General features: G+C 42.3%; 1 protein-coding gene across 3 annotated transcripts in view; it reads right to left on the reverse strand.

Annotated features, from left to right (window-relative positions):
- Positions 1–651: 651 nt before the first annotated feature.
- EPHB3 (EPH receptor B3) overlaps positions 652–25,235 on the reverse strand; it is a 155,777-nt gene continuing 131,193 nt past the window's right edge. For all 3 annotated transcript variants that reach the window (XM_089508727.1, XM_089508728.1, XM_089508725.1), the window contains one exon: positions 652–793. In XM_089508727.1, coding sequence (XP_089364853.1) covers positions 658–793 — 136 coding nt within the window. In that variant the 3' untranslated portion in view covers positions 652–657. The remainder of the gene's footprint in view (positions 794–25,235) is intronic.

Raw genomic sequence — 25,235 nt, forward strand, 5'->3', positions numbered from 1 at the left:
TTCCCAACATACTATCCATTCCTCATTCTTCTATTATCCTTACATCACCTTCTTAAATCCCTTCTGTTTCCTTCCCCATTTCCTTCCTCCTACTACTCCCTTCCTCTCATCTTCCTTCTCCTCCCCCTTCTCTCACCTTCACCTCACTCCACCCTACCTCCTCTTAATTTCATACACACATACTCTTACCCTCAACTATATCCTTAACCTTCCTATCCTCAGTCTATTTATCCCATTCTTATCTAAACACTCTTCTTCAATACTTTCCCCCCATCCTTTCAGAGAAAGGGAAACATCCATCCCAGCTTCCTCACTTCTGATTTGACCTTATTCGTGCTACATATATTGACCTTCCTATTGCCTCCTGGTCTTATTCCCTTTACTATTATGCTTCACTCACTCACCTTCTGTCTTACATTTTATCTTTCTCTTGAACCCCCTATATTACCAAGTTTCTTTTAGCTCTATATCATTATCCTGTAACCTTACTAGTTATTTTAAAAACAATTTTATAAAGTTAAAACATTTATATATATATATATATATATATATATATATATATGTGTGTGTGTGTGTGTGTGTGTGTGTGTATATATATATATATATATATATATATATATATGATCACACAGCATTAAAACCTATCCCAGCCAGTTTCTAAAAGTCTGACAGTATAAAAATATTTTTAATTTGCCAGTGGAAAGAGAGCAAGTCAACTTGGATTCCCCAGGAAGGCAGTTCCAAAGTCTGGGAGCAGCCACCAAGAAGGTCTTCTCCCACTTGAGACATGGGCCTGTGAAAGTGGTAGAAGAAAGAGAAGGGCCATTCAAGAAGATCTTAAGAGCTCTAAGTGCCTCATGAAGGGAGATATGGTCCTTCAAATAACCTGGAACCCAGTTGCAATAGTGCCGTTATTGTGCCTGCTTGGGGCCCATTCACATTACAAAAAAAATCGGTTCTCAAACCGATTCAATCACGTGAAGTTCATACTCACCCCGAATCTCACACAAGCGAATCCAAGGCTTGCACCCCCATTCCGTGGTAAATGGCCCCTAGCGCGGTGTTTTTGAAATCGGCGCAAATACCGTTTCTTTTGGAAAACCCCGGGTCCTGGGAATGAGAACTTGGCCTCGATCACGATCGAGGCAAATTGAGGGAGGGATTTAGGTCAGAGGGTGGGCAAAGGGCAAGGCATTTCCTCCCCTCATTGGGGGAGGAGGAAAGAGCCCTGGGAAGAAGGGAGCAAGGGAAGGCATTCTTTAGGAGCCTCTTTTCCCTGCATCCCCTGCCCAAAGCCCTCTGTCGCTGGGCATTCCTTCCCTTGCAGGAGGAAAAAATTCAGGTCACAAACGGAGCTCACGTCAGGCAACCCCCCCCCCCTTTTCAAATTCAAACAATTTTTTTTGAGCAAATATGCGCATTGTTTGTATTCCAGAGGCAGATAGAGCCGGGCTTCCACTTTATATCCTTGGATCTCCTTGCTTTCTGCAGAGGGGGAAGCTACAAATGTTGCAAACAATCAATGTTACATTTTTAACAATTTTTTTTGAGCAAATATGCGCATGATTTGTCTTCTTGAGCAGATACAGCAAGGGAAGCAAAGGGAAAGCTAATGTTGCTTTTAAAAAAATGCATGGCGATCCCATCCTTTGCCTGGGACAGGGGCAGATCTGACCCAAAACCCACAGGTTTATAAAAAGAGAGAGAGAGAGAGAGGCATCTCTCTCCCTGCTTCAGCCGCTGAAACCCCTGTGCCTGGCTCTTTAAAAAGGGAAGACACTTTTCCCGATGCCCTGCAAACGTCACCATGATGATAGCTTGATTGGCAGCGGCCACCTCGCCAGCAGACACAGAATGCATTCGATTTCTAATTTGCAGGTCAAAATGCATTCGATTTCAAATTTGTAGTGGGCACTTGCTAACGGAGCGATTCAGGGGAGGGGCATCCGGATCAGCCCAGTTCCTTCCACGTCTTTTATACCAGTCTGAATGGGGCCTTGGTACTATTGAATATGGAGCTGTTATGGATCCCTAAATCTAAATTACAAATTTGTAACTGCAACACAGAATGGCAGTCCATATAGTAGTTGATCCTCCTTATCCACATTTCAACCATCCACAGCTTGAAAAATATTCAAAAGCATATAAATTCCAAAAAGCAAACCTTATATTTGCCATTTTATATAAGAAGCACCATTTTAGGATGCTATTGTATTTAATGGGACTTGAGCATTTGCTGATTTTATTATCCATGGGAATGGGGCAGGCCCTGGAACCAAATCCCAGTGGATGTCAAGAACAATTTAAAATAGTTACTTTAAAAGTGATTAAAAACCCATTTAAAACAGTATGATTTAAAACAATACAGCACACTCTTACAGCCTTTTTCTTAAAAGCCTTCCATTCTAACCAGCCTGTCTGAATAATAATTTTAAAATGTCTTTGCCTGCAAATGTAAGGACAGCAAAGCAGAGGGCACAGTTTGACCAGATGTCATAACCCTAAAGGGGGACTAGGCACTAAAAATGTAAGCCATTCAAGAAAAATGAAGGACAGAACTGAATAAAGACTAAAAATGCTAATATAAAGGTAAACCCATGCTTCTTAGTCATTATCAAAATGGAAGACATTTTGACATTTCTCCTGGACAGAAGGTTGAAATGTAGGGCATGTCCTGGAAAAGGAGGATGTCTGGTCACCCTGGGAGGGCATGCTAGGTTCCATAGGGAGGAAGTTTCAAAATTTAGGGTCAGCTGTGAAAACACTCTATCTCATCTTCCCATTAACTGTGGCTGTGAAGGTGGTAGTACTGAAAAAGGGGTCATTCCTGTGGATCTCAAAGTCCAGGCAGGATCATAGGTAGGATGGAAATTTGTGGCCTTCCAGATGTTACTGGACTTTCATGATCCTACTCCTGGTTGGCTATGCTAACTATGCTGGCTGATGGATGCTGTAGTCTAAAAACAGCTGATGGGAAGTACAGTTCAAAAATTGTTGCAGGGCCACAAGTTTCCTGGCTACAGTTGATAGAGTGAAAATTGGAGACATCTCCTGTATTTTTAATGCCTGTGTTTGTTGTTGTTGTTGTAGTTGTGTGCCTTCAAGTTGCTTCTGACTTATGGTGACCCTATCACATAGTTTTCTTAACACGTTTCTTTGGGGGGGATGCCATTGTCATTCACTGAGGCTGAGCGAGTGTGATTTGCCCAAACTCACCCAATGGATTTACATGGCTGAGAGGAGATCCAAACCCTGGTCTCCAGAGTCAAAGTTCAATGCTTGGATCACTTGAGCAAGTGTTGCTTTAATTTTACTTGACTGTATGATAAGCACCCTGTGTTGAAATTCCCTCTTCTATACAACTATTAAATGTATAGGAGCTATCTCCCATTTCACTCTGGCAACCCTTTGATACAGGGCAGAGCTCATTGCTCAGTGCTCACGAAACAGTGGGAGCACACCTGCTCTGCATGGTACTTTTATGTGGCATTTTGCAATTGCTGTGGCTGTGGAACTACCCTCTATAAGAAACTACACTGGCCCTCTCTCTGCTCACTTTCCACAGTAGGCAAAGTCTTCTTTAAAATTCCATCAGGCTTTGCCTATTAAGTAGTCCTTGCTGAACAATCTTTTAATGGAGGTGCTGTATTTTCTATTCTCATCGTTATGTTTGAACAGCTTTGAAACTGTCTTGAATTAATGCTGTTTCTTCCTGGATAATTCAATTCCATTCTAAACTCTTTTTGTTACAATTGCTTTTTTTAGAAACCTGGGTTTTGTTTTAATCTCTGTTGTGATGTGAGCTGCCTTGGGTCTCCTACTGAGGGAAATGCATGATAGAAAAAAAGTAAAATACAATAAATTACAATTGAATCACATTATGCAACCTTTTTGACACATGCTTGGTGCTCTGGAATCTTTTATCTCTTGTGCAGAGGCCTAGCCAGTCACATAAAAATGCTGATGGAAGGAAGGACTGGGTGAACCGGTTGCCAGTGTGACCCAGTTTAGTGTTGTCTGCTCCCATAGTAAAATAAAACAGGCTGCCAAGGATTGAGACAAAATGCCAGCAGAGATATTGTGTGGCTAAAACTCCCCAATTCAAAACAGCACCCATGTGCCCCAGAGACAGCCTTAGGTTCCATACCCTCCAACTGTACTGATTTGACTAGATCAGTCCTGATTAATCCTCTTCCCTCCCACTTTTTAAGCTGTTTTTAAAATGTCCTGGTTTCTCTTCTTCCCACCTTTTACTTTTGTCCTCAGCTTATTTCAGTTGCTGCAAACTGAGTTCAAAGTGTAAAAGTAGTTTGCACTCAGGTAACTCAGCCTCTCCGAGTTTGTGTGTGGCTCCTCATTAACAACTTTTGTCATCTTGATCACAATTTTGAAATTATTTTTCTTCAAGTGTGCCAGTTTTCATCTGTCAAATGCTGCATGGCACCTGGTGGAAGGCTTGTTCTCCAAGTGGTTAAAAGCAGGAGAAACTAAGGGAATGATAAAAAGCCAATAACGGGATGGCTGGTTTTCTTCAGGGAGTTTCCCCATACTCTGAGAAGGAAAAGTCACTGGAAAATGTTCTTTTAAAGAAAAGTACAACAATCTGAGCTGGTGGGAGTAAGGGGAACCCAGGTTAAACAATACATCACCTAAATAGATTAGAGGCTTTGGGAAACAAGTTCAAACAATCTCAACAGTTGTTTCTGTTGTTGCTTGTACTGCCAGGCCTATTTGACTGTGTGGTGTCCAGATGTCAAAAAGACAAAAACTCTGTTGTTGGGTTGTTTTTTTGTGGGTTTTTTTTTTTTTTTGAAGTCTGCTTGAGATCCTGGCTTTAAAAAGACTCTTTCCCCCCTCTTCAGCACTCATGGGATGCTACACTTTTTCTGACTTGCATTCTGTCATCCCATCTCACTGCAGTTGTATTAAGAACAGCAAGTTCCTAGTCCTCATGGAGGCAAAAGTGTGTCTGTGAGGGGGAACCTAGCAAAGTGGGCAGTTTTTGCTTTTGAAATACAGTGGGCCTTGTTATCTGCTGGGGTCTGGTTGTAGGATCCCCAGCGGGTACCAAAATCCGTAGATGTTCAAGTCCCATTAAATACAATTGTGTGTGTCCCTTCTATAAAATAACAACATTGAGGTTTGCTTTTGGAATTTATATAATTTTAAAATATTTTCAAGCTGTCCATGCTTGAATCTCTGGATATGGAAGGCTGACTGTACCACAAAATAGATCTGAAAATGAATGTGAAACCAGTTTTAGGGATGGGGGCACAATGCGCGGAGAGGCATTCTAAGGCAAATTCTCCTGACACCAATTATATTCACACATTGAATCTACAAATATACCAATGTCACAAATCAATGTGGAGCAGGAAATAGCATTCCTAACTGCAGATGTTTGAGGGTGTAATAAGATGTGACAATAACTTGGGGAGATTTTCAAGCTATTAATTGCTAAATGTTGGTGAATCAATCCATCATATCCAGCCTCACTCCCTGCAACTCTCTTAACTGATTTGGTTTTCTTCTAGGCAGTGATGGAAAATGGAGGCCTGCGTTTGGCTGTTCTCTCTTTCTCGCTGACAGCTGGAGTCTTCTGGAAGCCACAGTGAAGGAAAATACTTGGATGGTGTTTGTATTAATGGCTCCATTAAGAGAAGCAGTAGTCGCAACAACTATGTTGGAATGGAAGACTTGAGCTACATATCTGCCATAGCAAATTCTTTTTTTTTTTTTTTTTTCATCCTCAGTTTGCCACCTAAAACAGAGTCTGTTGCCAATCAGAGCTCATACATTGTTCTGGTAGGACTAGAACTCCAAGACTCCATGGCCATGGTGGCTTGGGAATTCTGGGAGCTGATAAGAGAGAGTGGAACTATTAATACAAATCTCATCCAAGTATTTTCTGTCACTGTGGCTTCCAGAAAATATCAGCTGTCAGCAACAGACAGTAGGATGGGGATGGCAGAATGCAGCTCAGACAAACTATATCATCCAGTGAATGCTAAAGGCAGGGAAAGAAGTCTTTTTAAAGATGGCAGAAGTCCTACTCCAGGAGCAGCCCAGAGTATCCTGGCCCCAGAGACCTACTTCACAGGGTTGTTGTGAGGCAGGGGCAGCTGGTAGCTTTCAAGTGAATGGAGCGGTGAATCCATTCAGGGTTTTAGCCCAACTTTAATGGAACTACCCATAGTGATGATTGTATTTTTGGGATATGGTTCAGTCCTCTGGAAAGCTCCTTTTAAGTCTGCAGTGTACTATAAAGTGGATTCATTACCCCATTTGCATGGAAACCATCACTGTTGTGAAGATAAAGCCAAAGAGAAGAGCCATGGATTTAGCAGGTCACTCACTAGAGGAAAAGCATTCTGTAAATGTGGTTACTTATGCACCTATCAAATATGTGAGCATGTGCATTGGGCTACTGATTTGTTCTACAGTGAGCCCTTCCCATTCACAGGGTTCAGAGGCACAAGATTCCTGTGAAAGTGGAAAAACTGCAAATACCTGAGAGAACACCTCTCTAGGAATCTCTAGATCCCCCAGTACCTAGAGAATGCCTAGAGAAGTGTTTTCTCTAAGGTGTTTTATCACATGGGATAAAAAGCCTCCCGTGTGATAAACTCTTAAGAACCTTTAGATACTCCAGTGTGATTCGATGGTCAACTTCCAGCAGAGTTACGCTGGAGGAATGAGAAATGCCTAAAGAGAATATATCAATCAAAATCATGGATAATCAAATCTGAGGGATCAGCTCTTATTTGTTTCTTTAGCTCACCAGTCCTAGGCTTATCCTGAAACCATTGCATGATCTGGAACAGCCTTATTTGAATGTCTGCTGTTTCCTCTCTCATTTCATTTAAAAATTCTAACCATGCAGACTGATGTAAACATTACATTAGCTTTCCTGCCCCCTCTCTCAGCACTCAACATTTTGTAACACCTTGCCCAAGCCACAGATTTGGAGAGCTCAAAAACTTGCACGCTATTCTGTGACCTTTCATGGGCCTAGTAAAAAAAATTGTCCTAATTTGGATTGCATAAAGGCCTGCTTGTCTACAGGTAGGTTGTGGGGAAATATATTGTTTACAAGTCGGCATTTGCAAAACGAGCAAACAAAAAAACTCATAACCTCTGCTGGTGCACCTGTCCTCTTTGATGTGGCTTGCTCACAATCAGTTCCTCATAAACAGAAATGCTTGGGCTATACAGGACGGAAAGGAGACTTGTTTGCCTTCCTCTATGCTTCAAGGAGATGCGTCATTACTCTTTAAAACAAAACTGGCCATGCTTATCTGTAGGTAAAGCTGTTGCAATAGGAATCCCCTCCCTATAGGGTCAACCAGAGAGAAATTGCAATCATCCAAATTTATTGGCTCTGCATTTGCTCAGGATCTCTGTTAAGTACAGAAGAGACCCTTGGATTGTACAAAGCTTTGCTAGGAATGTTTGAATTCTGTCAGATTTCACCAGGTAAGGCACTGAGTGGGGCAGCAATAGCAAACTGAATGTTTTGTCATCTGTGGACCAATCTAACTTATTATGGACAGGATCATCACCAAATATAGGGCTACAAGTTGACAACCTTGCCATGCAACTGTGCATGGATATTTACAAATCCTTAAAGTATCTTGAGACCAGACTAAAAAAAAGTGTTTTTTTTCACACAGTGCATAATGGATAAGATTCTATATGTGTTACATCCACAGTGCAATGGCACCACATACATAATTCTACATTTGCAATCTTGAACCAAATGTGGACAATGTGCATTGAACACAGATGTCTAACTACTTCTGTAGGGAATGTAAACATGCCTAAGACACCAACAGGATTCAAGATAATGTGCATACTTAATTGCCACAAGATGCGTGAAGGTCATTGAGTTTGCATGTAACATAGAAAACTGTCGTTATACTGAGTCAGATGATTGGTCCATATAGCCCAATATTGTCTGCTTTCACTGGAAGTAAAGACTTTTCAGGAGTTCAGGCAGGTTTCTTCCCTTGCTTTGCCAGGGCTGCATCTGCACTGCAAAAATTATCCAGGCTGAGACCACTTTAAAGCCATGGGTCAATGCTATGGAATCCTAGGAATTGTAGTTTTGTGAGGCATTTAATCTTCTCTGTCAGAGAGCTCTGGTGCCACAATAAACTACAGTTATCAGGATTCCATAGCAGTGAGCCATAGCAGTTAACAGTGGTGTCAAACTAGATTGATTCTGCAGTATGGATGCAGCAGATACTGATAGTCTCTTCTGTCTGCCTCCAAGTTCTAACCAAATTTGATCCTGCTTAGCTTCCAAAATCAGAAGAGATTGGTGTGGTCAAGGGGATAATATGGGGCCAACAGATCTGGCCATAAAAAGGGATTTGATACATTTGTAGAGGATGGGAATATTTGTAGAGCGGATGTGGTTTGACTGGCATGCATTCGGTCCTGCACAGCTACCCAAAGGACTGACTCAGTTGCTGGAGGAATCAGGCCTGCTGAGTTTCATATCCTCCAATGTTTCATAGATAAAAAAACTGGGACATGTGTGGCCAAGCAACAGCAGTCTGGTCAAGATGGAAAAGGTATTAATGAGGAACAACACAAGCTAGAAGAAGCTGTAGCATTTTCCTTTTGCCTGAGCCTCCTGGGAAGGACAAGATTCCACCCCCTTCTCTCCTATTCCTCTTCCTGAATGAATCAAGTGCAAACTACTTTTGACTTTTTGCACTTAATTTGCAGCAAGATGGGGACAAAAGGAAGAGGAGAGGGAAACTGGGACATTTTAAAAGCAGCTGAAAAAGTGTGATGACAGAGGATTATATGGATTAAATTAGGACAGTTAGAGGGTATGCAGTTTTGTTTTCATCCCATGCCACCTGGTCACATTTGTGGCTGGATTTAAGTTTGAACCAGTGTCCAGCTTTCTATCTCCATGGCCTGCCCAGAGCTCTCATCTGCCAACAAGGTTGACCATGTGCTGGTTTTTTTTTTTTTTTTTTTGGAAGGCTTGGTAATGTGTAATAGGAGGAGGATTGCAGAGGTCTTCAGTGCTTCATCTTTGGGGTTGCTTTGGAGATTCTCTGTCTCCCCTCCCTGTGTCCAAGAAGTTTCCAGCAGCTACCAAGTGCTTACCAGAAACTCAAACAATGCCAGCCTTTGTTTCCCCTCCTTAAATCCTAAACAGGAGATTAAGAGGGAAAACAGCAATGCTAAGAACTTATTTAGAATGGGGGGGGGGGCAAAGAAGGGGGAAAGGGAGAGGGAAAAGGAGAGAAACATACCCTAGAGAATACCATAGTCCCCACTTGGCAGTGACTACAGATCCCTCAGAGAGGGAGTTTGAAGGGAACTAAAGTCTATCCTCAGCCCCACAGTCAATTAAGTTCCTTACTTCACTGTGGTTTCCACAATCCAAATTCTATTTGAATCAAACATCAAAGTTGGTGCTGGGGGGAAGGGAAGGTTATGGGGCATAAACCAACTGTAATGCAGGATAAATTCTTATCCAGATTCCTTGCCTAAGAAAACACTATGATTCATGAAATCGCCATAAGTCAACAGGCAACACACATACACACACAGTTTCCCCCTTGGGAAGGGAAGTTGAATTTACTGCCTGATCTGCCTTCCTAAGAACTTAAGAATTGTCTTGGTCATAGATCTGTCTAGCGGCCAGCAGTAGCCAGCCAACAGTTCCTACCAATACAGGAAGAAGACCATTGTTTCCAGTATCTGTTGCTCAAAAGTACACTACTTATTAAGATGAAGCTTCTAATTGTAGCTCTCAGGGCCCTTAACCTTTGATAGACTTCATCATTCATTTATTTGTTTCTTCCATTTTCTTTTTCAAAAGTAATCTGAACCAGAGCTTGAAGAAGTTACTTGAGTACTCCCAGAATCCCCAGACCATACTGCCACATGTCATGCTGGTTGGCCCATGCTAGGAGTTACAGTCCAAAAATAGTTACATTTTCAAGCTCTGGATCAGATTGTTTGTTAAAGAGATCTTATAAAACTCAACTATCATTCTGTTCTTTCTCTTCTGGAATGGTAATCTATTAGCAGCCATTCCACCTAACTGTAGCTGAAAGCAGGGCAGTGCCAGCCTTAGAATACACAGAAGCTTGGATGAAGAAAGAATTTGGTGTCACTCAAGAGGTTCTAATCCCAGGGTCAGTTCTGCACAATTGCCAAACTGTGGTGTATGTCCAGCAAGGCCAAAGTGAGCAAAACTAAGGTGTGTATCCAACTAGACTTTATTTAGAACAACAGACATCAAACTCGACATTGAAAATGAAATACAGTTGGCCCTTCATATTTTCAGCTTTGCCTTTTACGGATTTGATCATTCACAGATTTTAATATGTTCCATCTAAGAATCTCTGGGTCTTCCAGCATGACTCTGTGGTCAACTCCCATCCAAAGTCATGCTGGAGAAACTAGAGATTCATAGAGAGAACACTTCTCTGGGCATTAGTAAGTCCTCCAGTGCAATTCTGTGGCCAACTTCAAGCAGATATTGACCACAGAGTTGCCCTGGAGGACCTAGAAATTTCTAGTGAGATATTTAAAGGTTTAAAAAAAGGTGTTTTTTTTTTAAAAAAAATTGCAGTTTTCCACTTTCATAGGGTTTCTGTACCCCAGCAAATGTGGAGGGTCCAATGTAGTATCTAAAATTAAATTGGTAGTTGAGATACACTACACCTCTGCTGAATATTAACCTTTTGCAAGCAAATGTGAATCTCTGAAAATGGACCATTGTGTAGAATGGCTGCTTACAGATGACCAATCCAGGAGAGAAGTAGTATATATGTGCAGTTGTGTATCTGTGAATCTGCTTGAGAGCCAGTGTAGTGTAATGGCTTCAGTGTTGGACTAGGTCTCTGGGAGGTCAGGGTTCAAATCCCCACTCAGTGATGGAAATCCTCTAGGTGATCTTGGGCAAATCACCCTTTGTCGATCTCAGAGGAAGGCAAATCTTGCCAAGAAAATCCTGGGACAAGTTCACTTTTGGGTCACCTTAAGTCAGAAGTGACTCAAAAGCATGCAACAACAAAATGTGCTTGTTTCTTGAATCCCAGCGACTCAAGCAGGACATCAAAGGCACTGATGAGTACTTGTGCACTATCAAAGAATATCCATGGACATGTGAAATGGTTACACCTGAGAAACTCTACTGATGTAACTGTGAAATGAATGCAGTAAACAATGCAAAATATCACCTGAACTAGGAAAGAATGGAATTCTGCTCTAGCTAATCCTAATGTAGCCATGTGTGCCTGCCTACAACAAGCAAGGTAAACAGCAGCTCTCCCAAGAATCCCTTACTGAGAATGCATGGGCAGCAAAACAGGGAGAGAACCCCCAGCATGATTTTAAAAAAACCAAAAATAAAAACACTGCAGATCAATAGGTTTAGCCACCAAAATGGGAATCATATATCATTTTTTTAAACATTTATGAAAAGCAAAGATTCATGAAAGAATGAAAAAAATCATCCCTGGATGCATTTTGGAAGAAGCTTTCAAGTGGTCTTTAGAAGGTTCAAATTAGTGTGCATGTTCACTTGTTTTGCTTGCTTATGCAAGGTTTTCCTGACTTGGTTGTTTCCCTTCATCTGCGCACCTGTGCATTTTGTTAGTTTTGAATAAATGGTTTGCTGAAACATGCACTTCAAACCGCAGGAAAAGAGATTCCACCTAAACATTAGGACCTTCCTGATGGTAAGAAATATGCGACAGTGGAAGATGCTGTCTTAAGAGTCTCCTCCTTTGAAGGTTTTTAAACAGACACTGGATGGGCATCTGTCAGGAGTGCTTTGATTGTGTATTCTTGCATGGCAGAAGGAGGTTGGTCCTTGTTGTCTCTTCCAACTCTCTCAGATTCTATGATTCTTTCTTGTGGTGATTTGGAACCTACCCCTATTCTTGCCATATTATTTCTGTCTCTGGTACCGGATTTTCTGTTAAAGGCATCATTCTGAGGAACACATCTGCTTTGGGAACTGAGGAATACCAGTACAGGCAGATCACCAAGGCTGTGAGACCTCTGTACCAGCAACCTTTCAACAACCACTGAAGGCAAACACAGTGCAAAACCAATTTGGTACTGGGAAAGCGGGAAGAAAGAGGGAAGAAGAAAAGGGATGTGAGAGGCCCCACTGTGCAATATTCTGGGAGCAAGCATAATAAGTAAATCAAGGGTGAAAAGGTATTTCTCAATTGCTTCCCTCAGTTCTTCTTTATTGCATCCAGGAAGAACAGCAAATGTGAACTGATGAAACATTGGATATTATCATACACAGATGGGATAAGGACGGGATCACTCCTCTGTCCTTATCCTGTCTTTTACTGCAATACTATAAAAGGCTTTCAGATTGCAGCACTATTGTCCCAACATTGAAGTGGTATTGCATTAATGTGAATTCCCATTAATGCAAAATGCTGGGCAGTGCTGCTTCAATGACAGGAAAATAATGGGACAATGATGGGATCTGTGCAACGTTGTTTGAAAGTCTTTTGTGCGATCATAGTCAATTGCACTTTCTGGATGAGATAAGCAAGACACTGTATGAAAATCTTCTTGCAATCGCATTATAAGAACGGGAAAAAGATGGAACAAGGACATTTCATCCCTTGTCTGATAATCTCCTATATCACAGGTTCCAGTTTGTGGCTCTGTTACAAAACACACTGCAAAAATAATCCAGTTTGAGACCACTTTAACTGTCCTGGTTCAATGCTAGAGAATTCTGGGAACTATAGCTTGGTCAGAGAGCTCTGGTACCACAATAAACTGCAATTCCCAGGATTCACTAGCACCGAACCAAGGCACTTAAAGCAGTCTCAAACGGGATAATTTCTGCAGTGTGTTTTGGACCCAGGTTTGTTATCCTGTTGAGCAGCCAGACTGGATGGCTGTCAAAGAGTGTATGGAGACTGTTTTGGCAGTTTCATCCCACTATAACTGTCATCCTCTGGAATCCTGAGATTTGTAGTTTTGGGGAGGTTACTTAGGCGGGATACAGACGGGCAAAAAGGGGTGTATTCATGACGTCATGAAGGTAGAGCCTTCAGACGGGCCTTACCGGAATGCCGCCATGAACACGCCCCCTGCACGCCCCAAGCGGGAAGAGGCGGCATTAAAAAGGTGCTGCTTTTCTCCGCTTCTTTTCCGTTTGATGCGCAGCTGCGCAGCTCCGTCTGTAAGCTGCTGCACCGGTACGCCAGAATTGCTACGCCGCTAATTTAAGTTGCCCATTTAAAAGCTCCGTGTCTGCTGCGTCGCATAATGAGTCGGGGTCCTGGAACATGCGCAGTTTGCAGTCAGGCTTTAATTGCAGCGTCAGCTGCCATGCAGGTGTGGAAGCTGCAGCACAGCTGCAGCGCATTTTAAGACTCGTAACCCTAACCCTAACCCTAGAGCAACATGTACGCATGCGCTGCTTGGAAAGTTTGGACTTTAAAGTGAGCCCCTACACACATTCCTGTGCCATTTTCACCTAACAATAAAACCCCCTAAAACTGTAAATATTTACATATGTACAAGGGAGGTGATGGGGGATGGCAGGGGGACAGCGGTGGCAGCGGTGACAGCTGTGGCTGTGCATTGCAGATTCAGCAGGAGCGCAGGGACCAAAGGAGAGGAGGCATCCATGATGCTGGTGACACTGGCAAAGTGCAAGCGGGCAAGGATGCCAACACCAGCTGATCACCAGCTGGCAGGAGACGACCATTGTTCTTGGGCAGAGCGGGGGAAAAAGTTTTAAAGGGGCTTGGGCACTTTAAATGTGCCCATAGGCTTTCTGCCGCCGCTGCTTAGCGCTGCAGCTGCGCAGCTGCGCATCCGCCAGCCGGCAAAGGAAAAAAAAAAGCCCTGTTTTTGGCCGCCCGTGAGGAAGCTGCCTCTCTCTTTGCAGCGTCCTCCGAGGCGGCGGTTTGGAAACTGCGGGTCAGAAACGGCCCCAGGTGAGGCGTCTTCACTGCCCCCCATGTGGAAGCCCCATCTCCTGAGCCACGCCCCCGGGGTGGGCGGTCTGGAGGCTCCGTATTCAGCAGAATACACCTCCAAGACGTCTTCCCCTGCCCGTTTGTATCCCGCCTTAGATTTTTTGGTTAGAAAACTCTAGTGCCTCACCGAACTACAAATCCCAGGATTCTGTTGGATGGAGCCCTGATGATAGCTAAAGTAGGATCAAACTGCTCTGTCGATACAATTTAGGATTCTCAAAGAGGTGATAATAATCAGGGGAAGAGCCAGAGGAAGTGTCTCACAATAGCCCAGCAGGGGATGAGTTGTCATTGGAATATTCACTTCCCCAATGTAATAAAACTAAATTTGCAAAATGAATGGAGCTTTTGTGTGGCATTTTTGTTTTAATGTATGCTAGAATAATGAGAACAATGTGGGTTTGGGGGAAATATTAAAAATGGAGGAAGCAAGAGGAATAAAAATAGTTACAGAAGGTTTGGGGTGAAGAAGATGCAGACATTGTGTATTGCAGGGATGTAGCTGTGTGTGTGTGTGTGTGCGTGCGCGTGCGCAAAATGAAGGCATTGCCCCCCACCTCTGTAAGATTTCTGTCCTCACAATGACTTTTTCCTTCCATTCACAAGTATCTAGCATTGCAGGGAGTGAGATGCTGAAAATTGTTCACACCTGTATCTCTTGTACAGTGGAACCTTGTTATACGCTGGGGTTTCGTTCCAGGACCCCCCGTGGATAACAAAATCTGTGGATGCTCAAGTCCCATTAAATATAATGACATAGCAAAATGGTGTCCATTATAAAAATGGAAAATCAATGCTTGATATTTGAAATTTATCCTTTTTTTTTAACATTTTCAAATTGTGGATGCTTGAATCCATGTATAAAAAAATCTGTGTATAAGAAGGGCCGACTGTATTTACTATGGTCCCATTCCTTTGGTCACTTTGTGGTTCAGTTTTCTTTGGATGCCTGAGCTGTATATTTAAACTGGCTCAGCTGATGTTTTAAGTTATTACAATGCTAGAAATTTGGGGACTGAAATAAAATTTCATGGGAGAGGCAGAATTCTTAAAAGGGCCAATGCCCTCATCCCCCCCCCCCGTAGATACACCCCCCCCTGCTATTTGTGACCCATTGCAACCCTGTGGATGAGACATCCCCAAGACCCCCTGTCCTCCACTGCTCTGCTCTGGTCTTGCCAATCCAGGCCTATGACCTCCCTAACTGAGTCCATGCATCTGGCATGAGGTTTTCCTGTCTTTCTACTTCCCTCTACCTTTCGTATTATTATTAATAAAATAATAATAATAAAATGTATTTGTATCCCGCCCCTCTGTGAACAATCGGGGCGGCTAACAAAGTTAAAAATACAGAACATATAAAATCCCTAATACCCTCCCCTCCTTAAAAAAGTATTAAATCCAATACAGAATTTAAAAAGGCACAAAACAAAAAATACACAAACATACAAGTTAAAAACTGACCAAAAAGTCAGCAACATCACACCTGCAAACAATCAGTGGAGCAGCAGTATCTTTCCCAGATGTTCTTCTAAGGCCGGGTTCTCTATTCTGGGAAGGCCTTATTGTCTTTTCTAACAATTCATGCCTTCTCATGCTGTGGCCAGAGTACAGCAGCCTCAGTTTGATAATCTTGGTTTCCAAGGACATTTCATTGGAACCCATTTGTTTGTCTTTTTGGGCATCCATGGTATCCTCAACACTCTTCTTCCAGCAGCACATCTCAAGTGAATTTTCTTCTTAACTGCTTTTTTCTCTGTCCAACTCTCACATCCATATATAGTAATGGGGAACTCAATGGCTTGGATGGTCCTAATTTTAGTGCTTATTTGTACATCTTTACTTTATAGGATCTCTTCTAGGTTAGTCTTCCTCTGATTTTTTGACTGCAGTCTCCATTCTGATCAGTGTTTCATCTTAAGTATGGGAACTCCTTAACTATTTCGATTTCCTCATTGTCTAGGTTGAATTTATGTAAATCCTCCGTGGTCATTATTTTTGTTTTCTTTATGTTCAGTGTTAAGCCTACCTTTGCATTTTCATGTTTGACCTTCCTTAGTCATTGTTCTAAGTCTGTGATGTTTTCAGCTAGCAGTATGCTGTTGTCCGCATATCTTAGTGTTGATGTTCCTTCCTCCCATCTTCAATCCCCCTTATTCTGAATCTAAACCTGCTCTTCTTATATTTTTGGCATACAGGTTGAACAAATAGGGTGATAAAATGCAGCCTTGCCTGACCCCCTTGCTAACTGGGAACTATTCTGTTGTACTCCTGCTGTAGTGTGAGGGAATATCTACACCTGGATGCTAAGTATGCATGCACTCCCTCCTCTTCCACCTTTACACCTTCTCTCCAGATTTCTGAGCCTTTTGTCAAAAATGGCACTTGGGAAGGAATTTAAGTTTCTTTATGGGGTTTGTGACACTTGCTTCTCTTTGTGTACCAACCAAGTAGCTTCCTGTGTGACTCATTAGATTGTTGTTTCACTCTCAATAATGTGGAAGTCTAGATGTTATCATCTTTGTCATCCTAGGCTGTAAAAGTGCCAGTGGGTGGTTTAATTCTGGAAAATCCCACTTGTAAAAAGAACCAGTGATGTTGAACAGATAGATGGATAAATACATAGATACATAAATACCAAGAAGATATATACTGCATCTACACAGAAGAATTAATGCTTAATGCTATGGCATCCTGGGATTTGTAGTTTGATTTAAAAAAAAAAAAAGGATGCTAGAAGTTATTAATGAAGGAGAACACATAAGCTAGGAGAGGCTGCAGCAGTTTGCTTTTGCCTCAGTCTACAGGAAAAGGCAAAATTCCTCCCTCTCCACTGAGTTTATTGAATGCAATACTTTTGCATTTTGAACTCAGTTTGCAGTAACTGAAGTAGTTTGAAGACAACAGGGAAAAGTAGGAGAAAGAAAATGGGACACTTTAAAAGCATCTGGAAAAGTGGGGTGACAGGATTAATTGGGAGTGTCCTTGCCAAACTAGGACAGAGTGCATTAGCTCAGGCCTCCAAAACATTGCTGAAGCATCAGAGAAACAAAGGGCATCTACTAAGTGAAGGGAAAAGGTAGGGGTATAAGGTCTATAGAAACAAACAGAAGTTATTTAATTTCCTTTTCAAAAAGAAAAAGAAAAAAGAAAAAGAAAACCTACCACAACAAGGTTAGACCAAGACAAGTTCCATAGCATTGAGCCATGGAGTGAAATTGGTGTCAAGCTGCATTATTTCTGCTGTGCAGATGCAGCCCACGAGTGTAAAAGTACACTGTCATATTGGTGTAGGATTTCAGTCTTAGATTAAAATAAGCATGACAAGAAATCTAAGAAGAGAGGGAGGTATGTCCTATTATGGGAGAACACTGAATCCCTGAAAATGTGGGTATTTTTTGGTTGAAGCTTTTATGTATGCTATCTGGAGCTACCAGAGGAAACAAAAGGTGATAGTCTGTTCTCTTAGGAGGTTCTGGTTGGATAAACTGAGCTGACAATTCTTTCAGGGTTCTACACTGGTGCAGAAATGGTTGCACAAGAAGTTACACTTTCTCAAAGTTTTTGGAAGTATCGTTCCTAGTGTGGCCAAGACTTGCACAAATACACACCCAGTACTCTCACTCACTTTTCCATTGTGCACTTTGTTACACCACCATTGGGTCTGGTGTTATGCTGGTAGGTATTTATGCTGTGCTAAATAGGACCTCAATACCCCAAAGGCACCAGTTCTTGTCTGATTTTGGAAGCTGAGCAGGGCCAGAACTGGCTAATACTTGGATGGGAGACTACTGACAAATGCCAGGTGCTGTACGCTATGTTTTTTTGTGTGTTAACATGTAAATCACTTCCTCTCAACCAAGGGTCACAAATTATATATATACCCCCTCACTTCCATGCCAGCATTCTCTGAAGATGCTAGCCACAGATGCTGGCGAAATGTCAGGAATAAACTCTTCCAGAACATGGCCACATAGCCCCCAAAACCCACAAAAAACTATCGTAATGGAGTTTACAGTCATGATGGTAGCCTTTGTAGCAGTATTATGTGGATGGGGGGTAAAAACCAAGCAGTCTGGGGCACATAATGTTGGCAGTGGGTCTACAGGCTCCTAAGACCTTTTTGTTCTTCTGGCCTGAACACCATAGAGCAGAAAATTTGGCTGGTATGAACTAGCAGGGCTCAGCATGAAGCAGTTCCTTCATCTCCATTATCTTTTCCTTCACATCACACTGTGGGACTACTTTGTTAGGATTCTAGCATTCTTCTGTCTTGCCAGACATTTTCATTTTTGTACCATGGAGATACCATTTTACTCAATTTGGACATATTTCAAGACCGGGGTCGCTTCTTAGCCACTAGAAAGAACTGCCCTATTTCCATGCTAAATTAGCAAAGAGAGAAAAATGATATTCAACTCACCAGCCATTGCTGTTCTAAACAGAGCATTCTTCTTCTGTCTTACTGACAAAATCACCAGTGCTTTTTTAAAAAAAAATAAATCTGTGGCTTTTTGCCCTTGCTCTTTGCAGTATTTTCCCCCTTGACACTTATGGGCGTGTACTGTCATCCTGCCAACTAAGGATACCACTCCATGAATTTGATCAAGTAGCCTCTAGCCCAGTCTTCCAAAATCTGGACTGCAGATGTTGTGTTTGACTAAAACACCCATCATCCTCCAGCCAGGAATTGTGAGAATTGTCATCCAACAGATCTGGCAGTCACCGGATTGGTGAAGGCTTTTCTAGTTCATGAAAGTTTCTTCCATAATAAACACCCTGAAGTTTTGTTCCTGAAGTTTCTTGTGTAATACAGTACTTCAAGATTCTTATTTCTGATAAACAATCCAAAACAGCTCTCAGGAGTTAGGTCACAATTGGTTCCCCTCTGCTAAGGTAAGAGTGAATTAAGGGAGAAAATATTTTCCCCTCTTCACGGGTTATATGCTATTCAGTTCCCCACTGATTTCAATACCTTCAGAGATACATTCCCTCCCCTGTCCTTATCCAAATTCGTTTCTGTAAGCATGAGGACAAGAAGGTTGTTCTTCCAGAACTGTGGCTTGACAGAGGCATGTGCAACCAACTGAGATGCACGAAAGCATGAGTAGAATGAAAGATACTTTAGGTGGGCGGAAAGAATGCTTTTGTTCTGAAATGGGCAAGTGTGAGGTGGAAGGGGAAAAAACAAAAAATATATTATGGCCCTTGTCATTTTAATTTCACTTGGTGGAAACTCCTAGTCTAGTCACTTCTAGGGCTGGCCCAAGAAATTTTTGATGCCAGAAATGTTGAGTGCTTCTCCACTAGTGCAAATGAATCTGCTTATGGTGATAAAGCACACTGTACCAATTCATGGGGTAACCATAAATTGACAGGGGATTTGAACGCATATGCACTCACACCAAATGAGTGGTTCGTGTTGAATTTTCCATTCACCAAGTTAACATGCATGCAGAAACACACACACACACACACACACACACACACACACACACACACACACTGCAACTTGAAATCATGGCATTTGAATTTCATGTTGAATTTCTCATTCACCAAGTTAACATGCATGCAGAATCACACAGACACAGATACACACACACTGCAACTCTAAATCATTCACATAGCATCAGATCCTTCAATATTTCACAGATGAACACTGGGACACATCTGCGTAAGTAACATCACAGTGTGATCAAGAGGGCAAAGGATAGTAATAAACAAATGTTATGAGAGGCTACAAGTTTGCTTTTGCCTGAGCCTACTGAGAAGGGGATCAGAGTGGCCAGAATTGTCCAAGCCTTAGTATTCCCCATAACTATGGATGGATCTGAGAGCTGGACAGGGGAAAAAAGGGATAGGCAAGAAAATCAACTCATTTCCAATGTGGTGCTGGAGAAAAGTATTAGGATACCACGGATGCCCCAAAAGACAAATAAATGGATCCTAGAACTGATCAAGTCTGAACTCTCCCTGGAAACCAAGATGATGAAATTGAAGCTGTAGTAATTCAGCCATATCAAGAAAAGGCACAACTCGCTTGAAAAGTAAAATGAGAACCAAGAGGGGACTGGGAAGGAAGAGAGAGAGAAACTGGACCATTTTAAAAGCAGCTGAAAAAGAGGATTAATCACAAGTGTCCTTGCCAAATGGATAGTTGGAAGGAATGAAGCAGAATAAGAAGGTATGGGTGCAAGATCACCTGAAATCTTTGCATGTTAATCCAGCAGATCCTAGGAAGCTCTGGGGGAAATAAAGCAAAAACCAGAAGATAATGCCCTATATTCAGGGTAGAATAAATTCTTAGCTCTCTTATTTTTAAAAAAATCTAAATTCTGAACCCAGGTAATACCTTTTGTAAGTTGATGTATTATGCAGATCAACACCCATTTGTTTATAATTTGCTATATCCCATACCCCTCTGAGTCACAAGAAGGGACAATGACATATGCTAGTGGGCTCACTTCACTTATGAGATGGAGCTATAAAGTGTTGCAAATGTAACCCCACAGCCTTAATGTCTAGAACATCCCACTCAAGATGTTCAAGTTGCTGAACAGAAAACAATACCAAATGTAACATTGTGACAAAGCATGCAATACACACAACAGGGCTCGTAGTGTATCTGAATCGTAGGAAAGAAGGGTTGTGTGTCTCTCTTAACAAGGAAAAGATGTTTGCTCAATGAGAACTGGATTAATAATTGTGCATGAGTTGCACCTTTAGTGGTAATCTCATGCCTTGTACACCAGGAATTTGTGCAACCTGTGGATCACCAGATATTGTCAGAAATGGATTTCTCATCATCCCTCACCTCTAGCTATACAGGCTAGGGCTGATGGGAATTATAGGCCAGGAGGCTACACTAAACAGTTTACTATTGTCAAATGCAACTGCCAGACATTAGGCTATTTCATACCACACCATTATACAAGTTGAGTCTCCCTTATCCAAAATTCTTGGGCATAGACATGTTTGGGATTTTGGAATATTTGCATATATATAAAATGAGACATCTTGGTAATGACTCTCATTTATGTTTCATATCCATCTTACACATGTAGTCTGAAAATAATTTTATACATAATATTTTAAATAATTTTGTGCAGGGAACAAAGTTTGTTCAGACTAAACTATCAAAAAACAACAACGAAGGTGTCACTATTGCAGCTACCCATGTGGACAGTTTTGGAATACTTTGGATTTCTGGATAAGAAATACTCAACCTGTAGCACTATAATTTAGCTGCCATGGTTGCATCCTGTGGAATCCTGGGGTTTGTAGTTTAGTGAGGCACTAGAACTCTCTGGCTAAGACTTTGCCCCTTGCCAAACTGCAAACCCCAGAATTCCAGAGGATGGAATGCAATCAAAGCGCTATAACTGTGTAGTGTAAAAGGACCCATGTAGTAACTTCCAGCCTTCGTCCATTTTGCAAAATCCTAGGTGAGAAAATAAAGTCACTATGGTAGACGATGATGGGAGACATCCAGGAGCCCTCTTTGCTTGAGTTGGGCAGCTTCAGATAATAAGTGGTCTGATCCAGCCCTTGGCATGATGTATTCTGTCTCGCATGCTATTTAACATTTACATGAAACCGCTGGGAGAGATCATCCGGAGACATGGGGCACGGGGTTATCAGTATGCTGATGACACCCAAATAGTCTTCTCTATGTCTCCGACTGATGCAGTGACTAGGGATGGCGTCTCTCCTCTCGTGGCGTGCCTGGAGTCAGTAATGGGCTGGATGAGGGAAAACCCACTCAGTCTGAATCCAGAGAAAACGGAGGTGCTCGTGATAGGTTCGCTCGGCCCAGGGATGGCGGTGGTTCCACCTGTCCTGAACGGGATCACGCTTCCCGTAAAGGACTCGGTACGCAGTTTGGGGGTGCTCCTTGACTCGTCGCTCCACCTCACATCTCAGGTGGATGCGACGGTCAGGAGCACCTGTTATCAGCTCCGGCTGATCCACCAACTGCGTCCCTACCTGGGCCGGAGGGACCTTGAAATGGTGGTACATGCTCTGGTAACCTCTCGACTGGATTTCTGCAATGCGCTCTACATGGGGCAACCCTTGTACCAAACCCAGAAGCTACAATTGGTACAGAACATGGCAGCCAGACTGGTCACTGGTACATCCAGGGCCAGTCATATAACACCTGTACTTAAAGATCTGCATTAACTGCCCATTCGCTTCCGGGCGCAATACAAGGTGTTGGTTATAACCTATAAAGCCCTACATGGCTTGGGCCCAGGATACCTTGAGGACCGCCTCTCCCCATACAATCCGCCCCGCACACTCAGAACATCTGGGCAGCAGCTACTGAGGGTCCCAGGGGCAAGACTATCCTCCACTGCGAGGAGGACATTCGCCATCTCGGCCCCGACCCTCTGGAACACGCTGCCCATAGAGCTCTGCTCGGCCACTTCCCTGGCACAGTTCAGGAAGGAACTAAAAACCTTCCTGTTCAAGCAAGCATTCCCCGAAACAAGTCCTAGTTAGTCCCCCCCCCCCCCCTCTGATGGCAATAGTGAACTGGCTAGATAGGCATTTTAATGTGATTTTATTGTATTTTTTATTATTGTATTTTGTGTTGTTATTATGTTGTACACTGCCCTGATTGATAGAAGGGCGGTATAAAAATAAAGCTTTTATTATTATTATTATTATTCCTGGCCATATAAAGAGGAATGACCCATTTAAGTATAACTATGTACATATACAATCCTTTGTTCATAGGCCCACACTGTATACCACCCAAATTTCAGATGAAAACAGGGACACGTTTGTCCAAGTGTGTGGTTAAGATGACAAAAATTATTATTTCAGGAGAACATACAAGCTAGGAAAGGCTGCAGAAGTTTGCTTTTTCCTGAGGTTACTGGGAAGTACAGGATTCCAACCTGCTCTTGTCTTCCTTCTCCTGACTCAAGGACGGGCAAATTACTTTTGCACTTTGTATGCAGTTTGCACCAAATGAAGTAAGCTGTGGCTGAAGAGGGGAAATAAGAGGAGGAAAGAGAAATTGTGACATTGACAAGTAGCTAAAGAGATATAATCAGAACTGTCCCTGCAAAATTAGGATAGTCAGAGGGTGCAAAACCAAATGATGGCTTCACTGACAAGTTCTAGGAACACAGCAGTCCATTTTGACCAATGCGTATAAGATTTTATAGAATGCATTGTAATTTGGATGTACTGTTGCTGCATTGGTTTGGTCCGGCCCAGCCTTTGAAGCTAGCAATGTAGGGCTGTTGCCTTAGGGTTGCGTAGCAACAGCAGCCGGCTTTCTTCCCGGCCTACACAATGTGTGACTCACATAGCTGTACATACTGACACTTCATTACTTCCCCTCTTCCATTTTTGCAGTCCCAACAGACTGCGAGATATCCCTGCCATGGGTTTAGTGTGGTCTTGGGTTGTAGATGCCTGATATCTCCCATCTCCCAAAGTACCAAACTATATTTAGTAGGGTTGTCAGAATGAAAACTGGAGACTGGTTGTGTAGAAGAGGGGATTTCAGCAAGGGTTGTTTGTTTCCTGGTTACTGAAATTCCCTCTTCTTCTTAATTATAATTAAGTCAACTTCATCTTATGATGACCCCATGACAACCAGCATGGCTTAGTGGTTTCAGCATGGGCTTTGGGCTCTAGAGATTGGGGTTTGCTTCCGTACAGCCATGGAGACCCACTGGGTGACCTTGGGGAAGTCACACACTCTCAGCCCTAGAAAACCCTGTGACAGGTTTTCCTTAGGGTTGCCATAAGTTTTTTTAAAAAAAGACTTGAAGGCAACCCACAACAATAAATGGAGTAGAAGTCCTCAAGACTATATAGAAGAACAACTTACATTTTCATTTTTGGTATGTGAGAGGTTGCAAGGGTTTGCTCCAGAATGAAACTATGTTTTAGAACAGTGGTTCCCAAACTCTGGCCCTCCAGGTGCTTGGGACTTCATCTCCCAGAAGCCCCAGCCACTTTGGCCAAGTGTCAGAAATTCTCAGGGATGAAGTCCAAAATATCTGGAGGACCAAAGTTTGGGAACCACTGCTTTAGAACAAAACGTGATAGGTTCACCTTAGGGTTGCCATAAACTGGAAATAACTTGAAGGCACATAATACCAACAACGAGAGACCTCCAAGTCAGCTGTTACAGTTTGAGTCTCCCTTATCTGAAATGCTTAGGACCAGAAGTGTTTTGGATTTCTGATTTTTTAAATTTTTATTTTGGAATATCTGGAATTGCATATATGTACAGAATGAGATGTCTTGGAAATGTGACCCAAGTCTGAACACAAAATTCATTTATGTTTCATATGCCCCTTATACCGATAGCCCGAACATAATTTTATACAATGTTTTGAATAATTTTGTGCATGAAACAAAGTTGGTGTACATTGATCCATCAGAAAGCAAAACTGTCACTATCTCAGCTACTTATGAAAAAGTTTTGATTTTTGGACTATTTGGGTTTTCAGAATTCCAGATAAGGGAGACTCAATAAATATCGACACTCCTGGTTCAGGTCTTGCAAACTCATGGCTGTGGCTTGCTTGCTTGCATGCATCTATCCACCTGTAGTGTTTCCCATTGCTTTCTACCTTATGAAGCATTATTTTCTTTTCTACTGAGATGTCTTTTTGTGCATCCAAAGTATGACAGTCCTAGTATAGTAATCTTGGCTTCCAGAGAGATTTCAGGCCTTATTTTCTCTTGGACCCATTTATTTCTCTTTGGCAGTCCACCACCCTCTTCTACACAACCATTAGAGATATAGGACACCACCACCCCAGTTTTAAATGTGGTAACTATCATGTAGAGTCCTGCTGCTCAGCCATGGAAAGCCACTGGGTGACCTTGGGCAAGTCACACTCTCTCAACCTCAGAGGAAGGCAAAGGCAAAAACCACCTCTAAGCAAATATTGCCAAGAACATATTGTGGTACTTGCCTTGGGGGTCACCATAAGTTGGAATCAATTTGAAGGTGCACAACAACAAAACATGACAGACACAAATGATTAGGGCAGTGGTAGTATAGATGTCCATGTCAGCTATATGAGCTGAGGGCAAACAGGTTTCTAATGGCCTTCCTATGAAAAAACCAAGAAGGACAAGTTGTTTGGAAGCTACCAACCTTATGGAAATAGTCAGCCCTCCTTACCCATGGATTTTTTTTTATCCACGGATTCAAGCATCCACAGTTTGAAAATACCCCCCCCCCCCCAAAAA

This window comes from Sceloporus occidentalis, unplaced genomic scaffold (genome assembly GCF_023333645.1).
Source record: "Sceloporus occidentalis isolate IW3139 unplaced genomic scaffold, rSceOcc1.0.p SCAF_2, whole genome shotgun sequence".
NCBI lineage: Eukaryota > Metazoa > Chordata > Lepidosauria > Squamata > Phrynosomatidae > Sceloporus > Sceloporus occidentalis.